The sequence below is a fragment of the Myxine glutinosa genome, chromosome 12 (genome assembly GCF_964187855.1).
Source record: "Myxine glutinosa chromosome 12, kmMyxGlut1.1, whole genome shotgun sequence".
NCBI lineage: Eukaryota > Metazoa > Chordata > Myxini > Myxiniformes > Myxinidae > Myxine > Myxine glutinosa.
Window position 1 is genome coordinate 44,291,849 of NC_136272.1, and position 17,927 is coordinate 44,309,775.

Below are 17,927 nucleotides of genomic sequence, written 5' to 3' on the forward strand. Positions count from 1 at the left end.
ATCCGGGCTTTGACTTGGCCATTCCAGAACCCTCCATTTCTTTCTTTTCAGCCATTCCTTGGTGGATTTACTGGTATGTTTAGGGTCATTGTCATGTTGAAAGGTCAACCTTCGGTTGAGCTTCAACTTTCCAACAGATGGCCTCACATTATCCTCAAGCACCCTCTGGTACAATGAAGAATTCATCGTGGATTATATGATGGTGAGCTGCCCAGGCCCTGATGCAGCTAAGCTGCCCCAAACCATAATATTTCCACCATCATGCTTTACAGTTGGTATCAGGTTATTGTGGTCAAATGCTGTCTTTGGTTTTTGCCAAACATGTCTTCTGGTACTGCACCTCCCATGTAGATCAAATTTGTGCAGCCTCTTTCTAATGGTATACTCGTGCACTTTGACATCAACAGTGGCAAGGGCTACCTGTAGGTCCCGTGATGACATTCTGGGGTTCTTCGAGACTTCTTTCAGCATCCTGCGGTCTGCTCTCGGGCTGAACTTGCTGGGGTGGCCTGGCCTGAACAAGTTGGCAGTTGTTTGGAATCTTCTCCACTTGTAGATGATCTTCCGAACAGTCGAATGATTGATTTCAAATTGTTTGGAGATCTTTTAAAATCCCTTCCCAGACTCGTAGGCATCTATAACATTCTTTCTGAAGGCCTCAGAGAGCTCTTTTGATCTAGGCATGGTGACTCTGCACACTTCAACAACAAAGAGCAAACCAAACTAATAAATGTCTGAGGTTTAAATAAGACAGGTTCCTCCAAGATCCTCTCGAACGATGTTCTCATCATTTGCACCTGAGCTGGTGCACCTGATTCTAATTTTAGGTATTTGAAGTGGTGATAAATGTAGGGGTGTACTTACTTTTTCCACATGCTAAATTTGCATTTATGTTTATTTAAATTATACAATGGACTCCAAAATGTAAATGTTTTATGATATTTGTTATATTATATCACCTTTATCTATCAATATTGTTGAAATGAAGAACCCTGCTTGTCGTTAAAGGCGGCAAAAAGGGTTGGCGTCAGGAAGGGCATCCGGCCGTAAAACATTGCTTCAAAAAGGGGACCGAAAAACAACAACAACCACAGTTCCCGAAAAAGGCCAACCCCCGCTTGCGGGGAAAAATGGCCTCTAAAGGTGTTTTTTATTTATTTATTGTTGAAATGAAGATCAAATAGCTGTATGTTGAAATATGTTGAAAAAGTCAAAACTTTACATGGGGTGTACTTACTTTTTCACGTGACTGTATACAACAACAGGCATTTTAAGGCCATTTTCCCTTCAAGAGCGGGGGTTCGCCTTGCGGTCCCCATGACAATCTTCTCCATTTTGCCCTATTTTCTGCATCTCCCCTTGTTAACCCCCTTGCCCACATTTCTTCTTCCACCATCTTTAGCGAAGTCGTTCTCAGTCTTCACCGTCCTTTACTTCCTTCTACATTCATTTCCATCACTCTTCTCAACCAGTCACTTTCATCCTTCCTCAACACATGACCAAACCATCTCAAACTGTTTCTCTTCACAGCATCCATCACAGGCTCTATTCCCATCATCTTTTGCAAGTCATCATTTGTCTTCCTCTCTCTCAACGATACTCCACACATCCATCGAACCATTTGCATTTCTACCCTTTCCAGCCTTCGTTGCTGCTCTACATTCATTACCCATGTCTCGCTCCCATAAATCATAACACTTCTCACACATGCAGCATACACCTTTCCCTTCAGCTTCAACGACACTCCCCTCCTCGTCAGCACGCCACTCAATTCCTGAAGCTTCTTCCATGCACATCTCACTCGAGCAACCGTTGCCGAGTCTGATCCACCTTCTCCATTCAGCATTTCACGTGACTGTATATATACACATATACAGTTAGACCTCACCATTCGCGATCCCAACATATTTGTGGGTTCTGCGTATTCACGGTTAATAACATGTGACCTGCTTCTACATTCGCGGTAAAAAAAATAAATTATCAGGACTTGTCTTCTATATCCTCCGCTTCTGATATCAATTCAGCCTGGGAATTCTTCTACAGAAACCTGCTCTCTCTCTCTCTCTCTCTTATGCACAAATTCATGCCATCTCTTCAATTATCTTACCCATCCTTCCACTCTTGGTACTTTGAATCCTGTGGTGAGGCAGTTGCTTTAAAACAACATTGCATTCTCCTCCTGGGAGGCACATCCATCTGAAGACAAGCTCAGATCACTCCACAAAGCTCGCAACAAGTGTGTCTACTCTATCGAGAGCCAGGAAACAACATCTGTTCAATCTCAAAAACGAGCTTTCAAACTTGTGTCCTGCCTCTAAAACCTGGTGGGGCCTTGTCAAGGTGGTACCTTGCCAAGACCTGCACCCTCTGCCCTCTCGTACTTTGTCACCCTTGGGTATCTGCAGGATGTACATGGTCCTACCAACAACCCCCTCCGAATGAAACTGCCTAAATCCAGAACCACTGCTCACCTGCACTCATTTATTCCTATTTCTTCCCATCTGTGGAATCACTTCCATACTCTCTTTAATCTCATTCTTCCCTCCAGGTCTTCAAGACAGCTGTTCACCACCATCTCAAGTCATCCCCCATCCAAAATCATGATCTTCTCTTCACCTGTTAAATCACCCCAACCCTCCCAAACATTTTGCTTATGTATCCATCTTATCTACCCTTTGCATTCTCCCTTACCCCCTCATCATTACCTGCATTCCTCATTTGTCCATCTCCATCTATTTCCTCCCTCCACCCTGCTGTTGGCAATTCCCCTTTCTCCTGTTGTTCCCTTTGTTATGTTGTGTCATGATTTGTTGTGTGTCAAAGCTCTTCCATGAACCTAGACTATGTAGTTAAAAAAAAAAACTGTATTTTAACCCCCTTTCAAATAATGCCCCCACATTTGCGGATTCGACATTCGCGTCATTCTTCAGGAACGTATCCCCTACGAATGTCGGGGTCCGACTGCATATATAAAACTTATATATTGTATATTTGATCACCAATAAGGTTAATGTCTGTTATTAAAGCCACTATAAACAACCGGCACAGAAACCACGATGGGAAGACAAAAAGCAATATGATAATGGCAATTCCTCCAATTTTCTATGCTTGGTACAGCTTTGAATGCAGAATGTGTAATGTTTAACGGAAAAGCATGTTAAGCACAACCTGCTTTAGTGCAGGATTCCAACTTCCAACCAAGGACACACAGCATTAAAATTCAAAATCCTGTTTTTGGAATGCACTATTTCTCCCCAAAAACAGAGCTAGTGTACCTGGCGGATGGATTGCCGAAGTTTTTCCAGACTGAGTTCCTGCACTTCCTGAAGCAGGGTTTCCTCATTGAGAGAGAGCATCGAGACGCGGAATCGACATAGTTCGATCACCACAACGTCAGGCTGGAGGGCACGTATTGTCTGTGTAGGAATACAGACGATCTTTTCACTCTGTGCACCACGGACTTCACCATTCTGTGAATATGCATTTCTTGCTTACCATACACAGGTAAAATAAGGTAATTAAGATACACAGGCAAAATAAGCTCTGATAAAAAGCAAGCAATTTGCATTAAAAGTTAGACAAGAAAACCAAGACACACACACACACACACACACACACACACACACACACACACACACACACACACACACACACACACACACACACACACACACACACACACACACACACTTCCCGAGTGGAAGGGGGGCCTGAAATTTGGCGGACCCGAGTGGGAGGGGGACCTGAGAAAGATGGGGACCGCTGGCGGTGACGCGCACAAACGTGTATGAGTCGTGATTTGCACGTACACGTGCACAATTAGTATAGTTTATACACAAGTTTGGCTTTGTTACTTGCGAAAATCGAAGATTTTTCAAGTATATTCGTTGGTCTTGTGCGTTATTACTTGGCCAAAAAAAAAAAAAAGTATGTTGATCACTCCGGTTTGTGTGTTTGTGTGTGTTTGTTTGTCTGTCCGCTCACTTATACTTACCTACAGATCACAATTTTAAAACGATCTTCACGAAACTTCAACAAATGTTAGAGTTCGTGGTCCAACAAAATCCTATATATTTTTGAGGTCAAAAGGTCAACATAGGCCAAAGGTCAAGCACTTTTTTCAAATTTCTAAAATCCTCAAGTTTCATCCGATTGACTTCAAATTTGAATAGGATTTACATATCAGCAAACTGATTTCAACCACCAACTATTTTGGAAATCAACATAGGCCAAAAGGTCAACAACCTTTTTAAATTTCTAAAATCATAAATTTTCATCCGATTGACTTGAAATTTGAATAGGATTTTCATATCAGCGAACAGAATTCAACGACCAACTATTTTTGAGATCAACATAGGTCACAAGGTCAACATAGGCCATAGGTCAACCACTTTTTTCAAAGTCCTAAAATCCTCAATTTTCATCCGATTGACTTGAAATCTGAATAGGATTTTCATATCAGCTAACTGAATTCAACCATCAACCATTTTTTGAGGTCATCATCGGCCAAATTGATCAAATTGTCAATTTTCATCCGATTAACTTAAAATTTGAAGACGATTTGCATATCTGGTCACTGAATTCAACCCCCCAACTATTTTTGAGGTCAACATAGGCCAAAAGGTCAACATAGGCCGAATTTCTAAAATTGACAATTTTCATCCGATTAACTTAATTTGAAGACGATTTGCATACCTGTTCACTGAATTCAACCACCAACTATTTTTGAGAACAACATAGGTCGCAAGGTCTACATAGGCCAAAGGTCAACCACTTTTTTCCAATTTCTAAAATCCTCAATTTTCATCCGATTGACTTGAAATTTGAATAGGATTTTCATATCAGCAAACTGAATTCAACCACCAACTATTTTTGAGATCAACATAGGTGACAAGGTCAACATAGACCAAAGGTCAACCATTTTTTTTAACGAATTTCGAAAATCATAAATTTTCATCCGATTGACTTGAAATTTGAATAGGATTTTCATATCAGCTAACTGAATTCGACCATCAACTATTTTTGATGTCATCATAGACCAAATTTATCAAATTGTCAATTTTCATCCGATTAACTTAAAATTTGAAGACGATTTGCATATCTGGTCACTGAATTCAACCCACAACTATTTTTGAGGTCAACATAGGCGAATTTCTAAAATTGACAATTTTCATCCGATTAACTTAATTTGAAGACGATTTGCAGATCAGGTCAGATAATTCAACCAATAATTATTTGTGAGGTCAAAAGGAGTGCCATTCTACTTTGTTCTCTTTTGCCAAGTGTTGCTCCATGAGTTATTTTTCATTCTGTCTGTATGTCAGTCGCCTGCAGGTCACAATTTTCAACCCATCTTCACGAAACTTCACCAAATGGTAGAGTTGGGCATAAGCAAGAAGCATATTGTTTTGGGGTCAAAAGGTCAATAGAGGCCAAAGGTCACCAACTTTGTCGAATTTCTAAAATCCTCAATTTTCATCCGATTGACTTGAAATTTTAAGAGGATTTGCATATATGGTCACTAAATTCAACCACCAAGTATTTTTGAGGGCAACATAGGCCAAAAGGTCAACAAAGGCCATGTTTCTAAAATCCTCAATTATAATCCTATTGGTTTGAAATTTGAAGAGGATTTGCACATCTGGTCACTAAATTCAACCACCAAGTATTTTTGAGGTCATCAGCCAACAACTTATTTTAGGGATTTCACAAGTATGCACATATTTCTTGTTTTTGCTTTTGCTTTCCCATGTTTTGTTTTGCTTTGTTTTGTGTGACATCATACACAGTGTATTGGATGCACACATATTCTTTTTATGCAACACACACACACACACACACACACACACACACACACACACACACACACACACACACACACACACACACACACACACACACACACACACACACACACACACACACACACACACACACACACACACCATCATCATCATCTTTATGGTGACAGAAAACAAAATGAAGCCTTCAAAGAAAAGAACACCTTCCCTACAGTCAAACATGGAGGAGGTTCAGTGATGTTTTGGGGTTGCTGTGCTGCCTCTGGCACTGGGTGCCTGGAATGTGTGCATGGCATCATGAAATCAGGAGATTACCAAGGCATTTTGGAGCGCAATGTTCAACCCAGTGTCAGAAAGCTGGGTCTCCGTCGAAGGTCATGGGTCTTGCAGCAGGACAATGACCCCAAACACACTTCAAAAATCACCCAGGAATGGTTCAAGACAAAAAGCTGGACTGTCCTGAAGTGACCAGCAATGAGTCGAGATCTAAATCCCATTGAACACATGTGGGGAGATCTGAAAACAGCAGTTGGGAGAAGGTACCCTTCAAATCTGAGAGAACTGGAGCAGTTTGCACAAGAAGAGTGGGCCAAACTGCCAGTGGAGAGGTGGAGGAAGCTCATTCATGGCTATAGGAAGCGCTTGACTGCAGTTATTTTGTCCAAAGGCTGTGCTACCAAATATTAAGTCTTGGGTGTCAATAATTTTATCAATACCATTTATTTTTATTTCCTGATTTAAAACAATATATTAAGTTCTGAATCAAAAACAAAGGTTCTGTAATATTAACAGTGAAATAAAGAATTGTGGAGACCAAATACTTTTGTCAGTTTCAACTTATTTTTAGGGAAAATTTTGAGTTATTTGAAAAATGTGCAAGGGTGCCAATATTTTTGGCAACGACTGTACATGTACTGTATATACACACGCACACACACATACATGCGTGCACATGCACACACATGCGCACACACACACACACCCATACTCCTTCACATTGCGTCGGTTCTGCCATATCAACCCCTTGACAAAGGGTTACAACCATGCAAGGGTTGGCAGCCCAAGTACAGACATTTGTCATTTGTTCAGGGTCCCGGTGATGGCGCACATACTCTTCACATGAGGCATCGTGTGACCTTTAGAGTCCATCAACTAATGCTGTCAGAAGCTACATTCATTTTTCACATTCTTGCAATGAACAATGCACACATTAATGCGACGTGACACATGCAAAATATCAGGACAACAGTATATAATTGTATCGATATTCTAACCAAGGATCATCAGCTCAGAGGCGAGTGTGCATGCATTTAGGTTATTCTGCCAGACAAACGATGCTGAACCACTACTCATATACCCTGATAGCCTTTCATTTTCACTCTGAATGTACCAGTTCAAATATACCAGAGTTTGCAAATGCCTGACCTTCCTAGAGTGTAAACCCTAGTCCATTTCTCCACTACACCAGCCACCCCACCTTCGCAACGTCTTGTATGCTCTCCTTGCTGAAATGTGCCGTACCAACGATGAACACCCGGCCTCCATCAGCAGTGTGTAGCTCAGTGACAGTGTCAGGAAGTACTGTGCTCAAGTTCCGTTTTTGCAGCTTCTCTTCCCACAAGGCCCAAACTGTGCACAATTAAGAAACATCAAAGAAAAATGCATATATACAGACACAAGTGTCGAAATCTGCATACATCTTCAGCCATGAGACAAAAATAGCAAGAATGACCTCATAATGTCACAAGACGAGACCATAGAGTTTCAGAATGATGAGATCCGTATTTAAAAGACACCAAAACAGTTTGACAAGCTTTCATCAAAACCAACCGTAAGCAGAAAGAGGCGCATGGTGTCACCTATTCCTTGAGAAAGGCACCTGACTAATTCAAAAGCAACTGGAACAGCACTCGGAAGAGAACATACCTCCGCCAGGCTGAACAGTTTTTTATTTGTATACCACTGATAGGTCGGATCTGGATCTGGACTTGAACCAAAACCTAATCGACCTGTTCTTGTCTCCTAATCAACTCATCCACCAAGTTTTGTCATAACTTGTCCATTACTTTTAAAATATCAAGCTATGTATCATTTTTGGCCCCATCTCTCAATGGTGAAGAATCACTTTTTAAATCCTCATATCTGGATCTGGATTCGGATCTTTACCAAAATCGAATAAATTCTTCCTTGTCACACACCCAACCTGTCCACCAGGTTTTGTTTGAATCCACCCATAACTTTTTGAGATATTGTGCTATCTCAAAATTAGAGTAAATGGACTAAGCCATGTGATCATTTCCGCTTCCGGTCCGGTCTGGAGAGGACGCTGGCGTTACTTGTTCGCCGCTTCTCCGACTGGGCCATTGTACATACATAGTTTGCTTTTCTGGTGGTCGTGGCGGATTTTTGACCGTTGGGTCTGCCCTCTGCTCGGTCCCGGCTCTGCTCCTGGCTTCGCCTGCCCGGCTCCTCCACTGTTTCCTCAGGCCCGCTCCCGTTGTTTGCGGCGGTGGCTGTTTGCCGCTGTGGTCTTGATTAGCGGCTGCAGTCGTTTGCCGCTGCGTTTGCCGCTTTGCCTCCTCGACCTTGGCCTCGTACTCGTCCCTTCGCTCCTGCCTGGCATGGCTCTGAGGTACTCCGCCGCAAGGCTTCTTCTGCTCGGTACCCGCTCCACCCCATCATGCATCTCTGCCATTAAATCAAATGGACTCCTCCGACGACCCAGGTACATTCACCGTGGCTCCGGTCGTAAGTTTGTTTATTTGCAATCAGGTCACTCCATCCCCGTCCTCTGGTCGGCTCAGCGCACTCTCACTCTTCGTCCCAGCGCACCTGGTCACAGCAACGCACACGATCGCACCTCCTGCCTACGAACCCTGGCTAAATCACCTGAATTCATCCCTGCTGTTCAAAACAACATCAAGCTCACCCTGTTCAACACCCGGTCCCTCAACAGCAAATTCCTCATCCTGAACGAATACATCCTGGATAACAAACTGGACTTTCTCTGTCTCACCGAAACCTGGCAACAACCTCTGGACTACTACACACTTAACCTCACCACACCCAATTGATATTCCTACGTCAATAAACCACGCTCGGAGGGCTGAGGTGGTGGAATTGCCGTTATCCACCGTCAAGACATCAAGACCAACCTCATCTCCATCTCATCTGCTCCATCATTTGAACACCTGGCTTTAAAACTCTCTGGTCGCACGCAGTCAGTCATGGCTGTCGTCTACCGCCCTCCCAAACCACACCCATCATTCCTGTCTGACTTCTCCTACTTTCTGACCCAGCTATGTTCCCTCTCCCCTCTCCCCCTCACGGTCCCCATGTACTGTCTTTCCCTCGCGGTCCCCATGTACTGTCTTTCCCTCGCGGTCCCCATGTGCTGTTTTTGTCTTTCCCTCGCGGTCCCCATGTACTGTCTTTCCCTCGCGGTCCCCATGTACTGTCTTTCCCTCGCGGTCCCCATGTACTGTTTTTGTCTTTCCCTCGCGGTCCCCATGTACTGTCTTTCCCTCGCGGTCCCCATGTACTGTCTTTCCCTCGCGGTCCCCATGTACTGTCTTTCCCTCGCGGTCCCCATGTACTGTCTTTCCCTCGCGGTCCCCATGTGCTGTTTTTGTCTTTCCCTCGCGGTCCCCATGTACTGTCTTTCCCTCGCGGTCCCCATGTACTGTCTTTCCCTCGCGGTCCCCATGTACTATCTTTGTCTTTCCCTCGCGGTCCCCATGTGCTGTTTTTGTCTTTCCCTCGCGGTCCCCATGTACTGTCTTTGTCTTTCCCTCGCGGTCCCCATGTACTGTCTTTGTCTTTCCCTCACGGTCCCTATGTGCTGTCTTTGTCTTTCCCTCGCGGTCCCCATGTGCTGTTTTTGTCTTTCCCTCGCGGTCCCCATGTACTGTCTTTCCCTCGCGGTCCCCATGTACTGTCTTTGTCTTTCCCTCGCGGTCCCCATGTGCTGTTTTTGTCTTTCCCTCGCGGTCCCCATGTACTGTCTTTGTCTTTCCCTCGCGGTCCCTATGTGCTGTCTTTGTCTTTCCCTCGCGGTCCCCATGTGCTGTCTTTGTCTTTCCCTCGTGGTCCCCATGTACTGTCTTTGTCTTTCCCTCGCGGTCCCCATGTGCTGTTTTTGTCTTTCCCTCGCGGTCCCCATGTACTGTCTTTCCCTCGCGGTCCCCATGTACTGTCTTTGTCTTTCCCTCGCGGTCCCCATGTGCTGTTTTTGTCTTTCCCTCGCGGTCCCCATGTACTGTCTTTCCCTCGCGGTCCCCATGTGCTGTTTTTGTCTTTCCCTCGCGGTCCCCATGTACTGTCTTTCCCTCGCGGTCCCCATGTACTGTCTTTGTCTTTCCCTCGCGGTTGTCAGCTCTTTCACGAGCCTCGATTCAGTATAGAAAAAAAAAAAAAAAAAAAAAAAAATCCTCCTCCTTGGTGATTTCAATATCCACATGGACTCCACTGACTCCACAATAACCACTGACTTCACTGATTTACTCACCTGCTTTAACCTCACTCAACATGTCGACTTTCCTACCCATATCCGTGGTCACATTTTGGATCTTGTCTGCTCCACTGGATTAAATTTGCACCATCTCTATGGCTCCGACCTCACCCTCTCTGACCACTTAGCCATCACTCTGACCATCAACATCCCCGCCCCAACACCAAGGCATTATCGCACAATCAACTTCCGTAAGCTAAACGCTCTTTCACCTACCTCATTCTCATCCACCCTCTCTGAAAAAATGTCCACTTCTCCCTTCATTGACCTCCACACCCCTTCCGACCTCACTGACTACTACAACCACACTCTCTCCTCCTGCCTTGACCAGCTTGCGCCTGTAAAAACCAAAACAGTTTCTTTCACCCATTCTGCTCCCTGGTTTACCCCTGAACTCCACCTGATGAAAACTCGTGCTCGCCAACTTGAAAGACTCCGCAATAAAACGGGTCTCACAGTTCACTCCCAAGCCTACAAGGACCACCTACAACACTACAAAGATGCCCTCTCCCGCGCCCGCTCTGCCTACTACTCTCAAATTATCCACTCTGGCTCCGGAAACCCAAAAGCACTCTTCTCGACAATAAACAAACTCCTCCGCCCCCTGAACACCACCACCCAGTCATTCACAGTAGACAACTGCATCTCCTTCCTCTCTTTCTTCCAACGCAAAATTGACATCTACAACAGCTTGACCACCGCCGCACCCGCTCCCCCTCCAACCACCTGCCCCCCCTTGTCCTGCCATCCCCTGTCTCGGTTCTCCCCAATCTCCCCTACTGACCTCTCTGAACTCCTCATAGGAATGAAAACTGCCACCTGCACTCTTGACCCCATCCCCTCCAGCTTTGTCAAAGCCTCCCTCCCTGCTCTCTCTCCACTTATCATTGCAACAATAAACTCCTCCCTGTCTACAGGCATCGTCCCACCTTCCCTCAAAATTGCTGCTGTTACCCCCATTCTAAAAAAACCTGGTCTAAACCCTGACACCCTAAACAACTTCAGACCCATCTCCAACCTACCCTTTCTGTCAAAAGTTTTGGAACGCGCTGTAGCCACTCAACTCAAACATCATCTCTCTGCCAATAACCTGTATGAAACATTCCAATCCGGATTCCGGTCCAACCACAGTACTGAAACTGCTCTCCTCAAAATCACCAACGACCTTCTCCTCTCCTCTCCTCTGACGCTGGCAACCTCAACATTCTCGTCCTCCTCGACCTCAGCGCTGCCTTTGACACCATCGATCACACTATCCTCCTCACCCGACTTGAATCCACCTTTAACGTTACCGGCACTGCCCTCTCTTGGATTAAATCATACCTCTCTGACAGATGCCAGTTCATCTCCATCAATAACTGCAAATCCCCCACTGCTCCCCTCCCCCAAGGTGTCCCCCAAGGTTCAGTTCTTGGCCCCCTCCTCTTCATCCTTTACCTGTCCCCGCTCGGTCACTTAATCCGCCGTCATGGTCTCCAATTCCACTGCTTCGCCGATGACATCCAGCTTTTCATCTCCACCAAGTCCGTCTCCACCGACACCCACTCTATCCTGACAAACTGCATCACTGAAATAAAATCCTGGCTTCAAATCAACTTCCTCAAGCTTAACTGTGATAAATCTGAAATAATCATCATTGGCCCAAAAACGCTCACAAAATCCACCCATAACTTTGCCCTCAACATCGACGGTATCCCAGTATCCACCTCCCCTCACATCCGGAATCTTGGCGTCATCTTTGACCAAACCCTTTCCTTCGACAAATACACTAAACAGATCACAAAGTCAGCCTTCTTTCACCTGAAAAACATTGCCCGTCTCCGCTCATCCCTCTCCTCCACGGCTGCAGAAACCCTCATCCACGCCTTCATCACCTCCCGTCTGGACTACTGCAATAGCCTCCTCTATGGTTCACCCTCAAAAATCACCAATAAACTCCAATACATTCAGAACTCCGCTGCCCGTCTACTCACCCATTCCCGGACCCGTGACCACATCACCCCCGTCCTTTACAAGCTTCACTGGCTCCCCATCCCCCAGAGAATCCAGTACAAAATCCTCCTCTTGACATACAAAGCCCTCCATAACCTGGCCCCATCCTACCTGGCTGACCTCCTCTCCAGACACACTCCCACCCGCAACCTCCGCTCTGCTGGTACCAACCTCCTGACCCCCTCCATCCGGACCAAATTCAGATCCTGGGGGGACAGGGCCTTCTCCATCGCTGCTCCCACCCTCTGGAACTCACTACCTCACACCATCAGAGACTCCTCCTCACTCACCACATTCAAAACATCACTAAAGACCCACCTGTTCAACACTGCATTCAACATTCAACCCACAGCATTTAACCCCTGACTATCTCTTCTCCTTCTCCCTCCTTTTGCTTTAAATATTTCCCTATTGATTCTTGTCTTTTTGCAATTGTTGTTTTCATGTATTGTTATGCATTATGTTTGCCACTCTGTCAAAGCGCCTTTGGGCTTCTGGAAAAGCGCTATACAAAATAAATGAATTATTATTATTATTATTATTATATCTGTTTATGCCCTATCACTCAATGTGAAGAATCACTTAAGCATTATCAGATCTGGATTCGGATCTTCACCCAAAATGAATCAATTCTTCCTCGTCACACACAAAACCTCTCCACCAAATTTCTCCCGAATCCGTCCACAACCTATTGAGATAGCCTGTTTACAGACAGACAAACAGACAGGTGTGAAAACATAACCTTCGCCCACCTTTGGTGGTGGAGGTAATAACATCAATAATGATAATAGTCTAATAGTAGTGTTATTACAAAACAATATTCCCCCTCGCCAAGGGCTTTTTGTGATGTGCGATAATGCCACCAACACCCATACGGAAGTAAATTTTGTTATCGGGAATTAAAATATATTATAACCACAAACAAGTACGATTACCTTTTTAAACAGTCGCTACTGCTGTTTAACACTAAACTGAAAGAAATTTGGAGGAATCCCAACATCCTTAAAACATTCTATGCTTATCGCGTCCACCACAGACAAACGGACCTGAGACTAGATCTACTGTAATCTATATACCCTAACAAGAGCCTTCCTGTTGCTTCCGTGTGGAGTGTGTGTAGTAGTTGTTAAAAACAGTCCAACGTCCTTCGATTCTTGGTCTTTTATCCTGAAAACCAGCAACCCTTTTGTCAGCAAACTGCCAACATCACGAGAAGGAAAGTAAAAACAAAACTAAAAAACAAATAAATAAATCGGCCATCTCGTCACCATCATCGGCTGTTGCTGATAACTTCAAAATGCCAGATATCGGTCGATATATTGGTTGACCACAAGCTTAGGGAACAAATGGACAGTGTAAAATAGGGTTGTTTATAAGTGCACATTTAGCATAAGCGTGTGTAATCAATGTATTTCAAGAGGAGGTGAGTGTTGAGTGGTTTTTGAAAGGTTGCCATGTGTCGCCAAGTGGTATGTGGGATACAAGGCCATGTGGCTCAAATGACATGGGATCCACGTGGCTCAAGTAGGAGCAGGACACACAAGATCACACAGCTCAAGCAAGAGAAGGGCATAGAAGACCAAGTGGTTGCGGTGGAAGAAGGACATGAGGCTATGCAGCTTAGGGGAATGGGTCAGCTGCGCAGTAGGTGGGGGTCACCCCACACCCTCCCTGCACCCATAGCGTGGGCAATAGCCATGTGCTTCTAGGTGAGCCGAGTACCCCTACCTGCGGGGGTTTATAAAAAGCCCAGGCAAGGTGTTCTAAAAAAGCCCCTCCCCGCAGGCAGTTATAAAAACCCCAGGTGAGATAGACTAAAAAAGCTCCTCCCTCTCCCACCTATGTCTCCCTCCAGTGGCTGACGAAATATCTCTCTTGCCCTTCTTGGTTGCTCTCTCTCTCCATGGGTCTTGCTTTCTGGTGTTCCATGCCTGTTGTTCCTCATGGCGGCAGTGACTTGTGGCAAGGACAAGCCCCACACTGCACAGCAGCACGCGGTGGAAAGCACGTGAGAAGGACCGGACCGCTGCGTACAGGAACCAGGCCACGCGTGAGCTAAGCTCGCACAAAACAGGTTTGTCTTTGTTTTGTCACCTCTTCTCCATCCATCTCATCACCCAGCGTGAATGCGATAAGGCATTATTTATTTAAGCTGCCGAGGATCCGTAGACACGTAGGTTATTTCAAGTTCATTTGTTTCAGTTTTGTGTCGCTGTTTGTGGCCGTGTGTTCTTCATCTTCTCTGCCATATTTTCTTATGTAATAAATTTCCTTGTGACTGAGAACTTATTTTTTAGTCACCGGGGAACAGGAACTCAATAGCGCACAGAGAATTGGGGATTAGCCCATTAATGGCACTTCGGGTTCGCGCGTTATCGCATACATTAGTGGACTGCCGACAAAACTCTGCTTGGCTATTATTGTCAGGCGGTTTGGCCTCTGGTCATGTGGCTTTAACTGGCACACACACAAATTAATGGGCGGAAGCAGTGGCCTCTCACCCCTCAGTGTGCGTTTTGGTCGTTGGAGACCCCAACAGAAGGAAGCAATCACAAATACAACCAATATGTAGAACGAACCCCCCTTAACCCACTACTGGCATAAGCTCCCACGAGTCAAGAAACAAACAGCGATTTCCTAATTAACCTAAGCCTAAGGGCCCAAATAAATTCCACGATAGAGAGGCTGAGGGAATTTGACGATACAGGGAGAGATGGTCGGCAAACCGGGTGAGTTGTTGAAATCACCCTGATTGAGTCGAAGGACCGGCAAAGTGTCCCGGAGATGGTCAATGGGAAGGAGGGACATGACTCGGTGGAGTGGGCGCAGTGGCTGCAGGATGGGGAGCGGCTTCCACTTCAAGAGCCGTTAACGACACGGCACTTCAGTCCTCAAAGTTCTCCAACAGGATCCGTGTTGCCCCTGCCTTTTATAACGTCAAGTGCCGACGTTGCCGATGACGACTCATGCCCCACCAGTCCTTCTCAACATTGGCCCACATCCCAGCTGGCGGTTCGGGTGAACCCTTTCCCTGACCTTTCACCCAATTCTCCAAGGTATCACGGTCCCAAACCCAAAGGGACAACGATCTTTAGCCGCCTAAACCTGCTGCCTGATGGCCTATTGGACGCCTCAAAATAACATTTAGGACGGATTCCAAAGGGAAAAACATCAAATAAAAGGTTAAAACGGGAGATCATTTTAGACACACACGTACAGGTGGATTGGACATCTTTATTACATGAGCGACACATATCTAATATCACATTTAATTACGTTACACTTATTCTAAGCCACTCATTAAGGAAATAACTGTACTATACTAATAATTTAATAACCCTCTGAGTCATTTCAACAACAATATCAAGCCCAAAAACGCAACTCACCCTCTTGCAAACTCATACACTCATCTGTTCCATCCCCTCCATGCAGACACCACTGAGGTGTGGGGCGTGATTCCCCAATGCACTGTGGAAAGAGGTGGGGATTCGCCCTTTGTAAGCTATCCTTCACACAGATATGAATTCATCGATATCTGACTTCAGTAGCCAACTTTGCCTCAACTATATTTGGCAGAAAAGACTAATTGCACATAAATAATACAATGCTTGGATGTTTAACAATAGAGAAACCAGGTGATAATTGTTGTTATTGAAAAATGTGATAATTGTTGTTATTTTAAAATGTGGGTATATTTTCAGTGGTTGGTGTTCCTGGTGTCAGGGACATCACGCAATCGCATGTGTATTTTAGGCATATTAAAAGTTAAACGTGAATCTGAACCCCTGCTGAGAAGAATCAACCCATTGAAAAATACTAGTAGGGTACCCACCCGTCCTACGGGCGATTTTAGTCCAAGCATGCAACACGTTATTCTGACACATACCTTTATTTGGGCGGTGTATAGGAAACTGAATGATTACTCCCGAAAAAAAAAAAAATACAAGAGCAAGAATTGCTTTGCAATATATGTCCCCTGCCGATATGACATTTTCTCAGTCCAAAAAAGGGCATAACTTTAAAACATAAAATTGATGAAACGACCTGAAACTCAAACTTGTTCTGTAACTTATCATAACTAGGGCATGCCCGTACTATATCTATATCTAAAATTATATCCCCCCCCCTCTATTTACATGAAATGGTTTGGTCCAAAGCGAACGGCTTGCGAGTGGTGACAATCCCCCCCCTCTATTTACATGCAATGGTTTGGTCCAAAGCGAACGGCTTCCGGAGTTTGGTAAAGAAATCGCCATCGCGTGCACAAACGCGCAGGAAAGCGAATGAATCGCAAATTCGTTTTTATTAGTTGTAAAACATAGTTTAACGCCAACATAGTTTGCAAACGTGAAATAAATGAATACGCTCTCAAATGTGCCATCCGAGGCAGAGTGTGTCCTCCACGTTCGGCACACGCGATCGTTCGCTGCTCTCTGATTGGTTGAATCGTTTTTTGGACATAGCTCGGTAAGTAATTGTCCGATTAATATGAAACCTTGAAAAGGCACATCCTCGGGTCCCCAGCAATATACCTGGCAAGTTAAAAGTATATCGGACCCGTGGTTGTCGAGAAACAGCGGTCACAGACAAACGTACAAACGTACAGACAGACAGACAGAGATTACTGGAATTATAGATAGATAAAGCCATGTACCAATTTTCAGTTGAATGTGTTAAAGGGCATGGGGAAAAAGTCTGAAAAACCACAGGTGAGACGGACGGATGGACAGAGATGGAGAGCAAACCTATAGTTCCCTCCGGTGAAACCGGTAGGGGACTAATAACCCGGGTTACGTGCATGAAGGAAGAACATGCCTACTGTTTATAATTCAAAAACACCTCACTGTGCTGGAAAACGTGGGGACAGGAATACTGTATTGTAAAGGTAGGCGACTTGTAATACCCTCTCCCAGCTGGAGGTGGCGCTACACGATATGTATAATTACAAAGAGAATTTGTGTCCCTCCTGCACTCCCCTCCAAGACCGCCGGCAATGATAAAAACACCCCTATATGGAACTACGTGAATATGTAAGTAACCACTGAAGCAACTGCATAAGAGGACAATAACCGATCCAAACAAATCAAACAAAAATAATAATCAATCATAATAATCACAGAATAAATCACACAAATTGTCAAACCTGTCCCTCCAACATTTCTTCGTCCTCCTCATAGTCATCATCACTTTGTTCTTCATCCTCCAACTCCATTTCCTCCCGAAATGGTTTTTCATCTGACATCCCCACCATAAACTAGCAGCGTCACACATTGAGATACAGTCAGCCACTTGCACATGCACATGCAAATACACTCCCTTACACACACATGGCCGCACAGTCACAGTCACACAGTCACAGTCACACATGGTGCAATCACAGTCACGCACACCGTCACCCAGCACCACCCTTTCATCACTAAAGATGACGGGATCTCCACATTGTTGGCGCCGGTGCGAAAGCCCACGTGCACACCCTAAAACAAAATCATTAGACATGGAGAGGTCCTGACTTGTCATGTTTGTTTATTGCCACTTCAGTCCATGCCTTGGTCTAATGTTCCATCTTCCTTCACACCCCACGCAGCTAAAAATCAGCTCACTTTACACACGCTGCACATAGATCT

At 44.9% G+C, this 17,927-nt stretch overlaps 1 protein-coding gene across 8 annotated transcripts in view; it reads right to left on the reverse strand.

The window, feature by feature from the left end:
- Positions 1–17,927, reverse strand: part of TRABD (TraB domain containing) — a 41,820-nt gene that overhangs the window by 4,472 nt on the left and 19,421 nt on the right. For 5 of the 8 annotated variants that reach the window (XM_078766780.1, XM_078766779.1, XM_068104546.2 and 2 more), the window contains exons 2-5: positions 17,447–17,557; positions 15,690–15,771; positions 7,279–7,430; positions 3,276–3,416 (exon numbers count right to left, since the gene is read on the reverse strand). In XM_078766780.1, the coding sequence (XP_078622906.1) occupies positions 3,276–3,416; positions 7,279–7,430; positions 15,690–15,771; positions 17,447–17,554 (483 nt within the window). In that variant the 5' untranslated portion in view covers positions 17,555–17,557. Of the gene's footprint in view, positions 1–3,275; positions 3,471–7,278; positions 7,431–15,689; positions 15,772–17,446; positions 17,558–17,927 lie in introns of all 8 variants that reach the window. The other 3 variants (XM_068104545.2, XM_068104543.2, XM_068104544.2) reach the window with 1 other exon arrangement.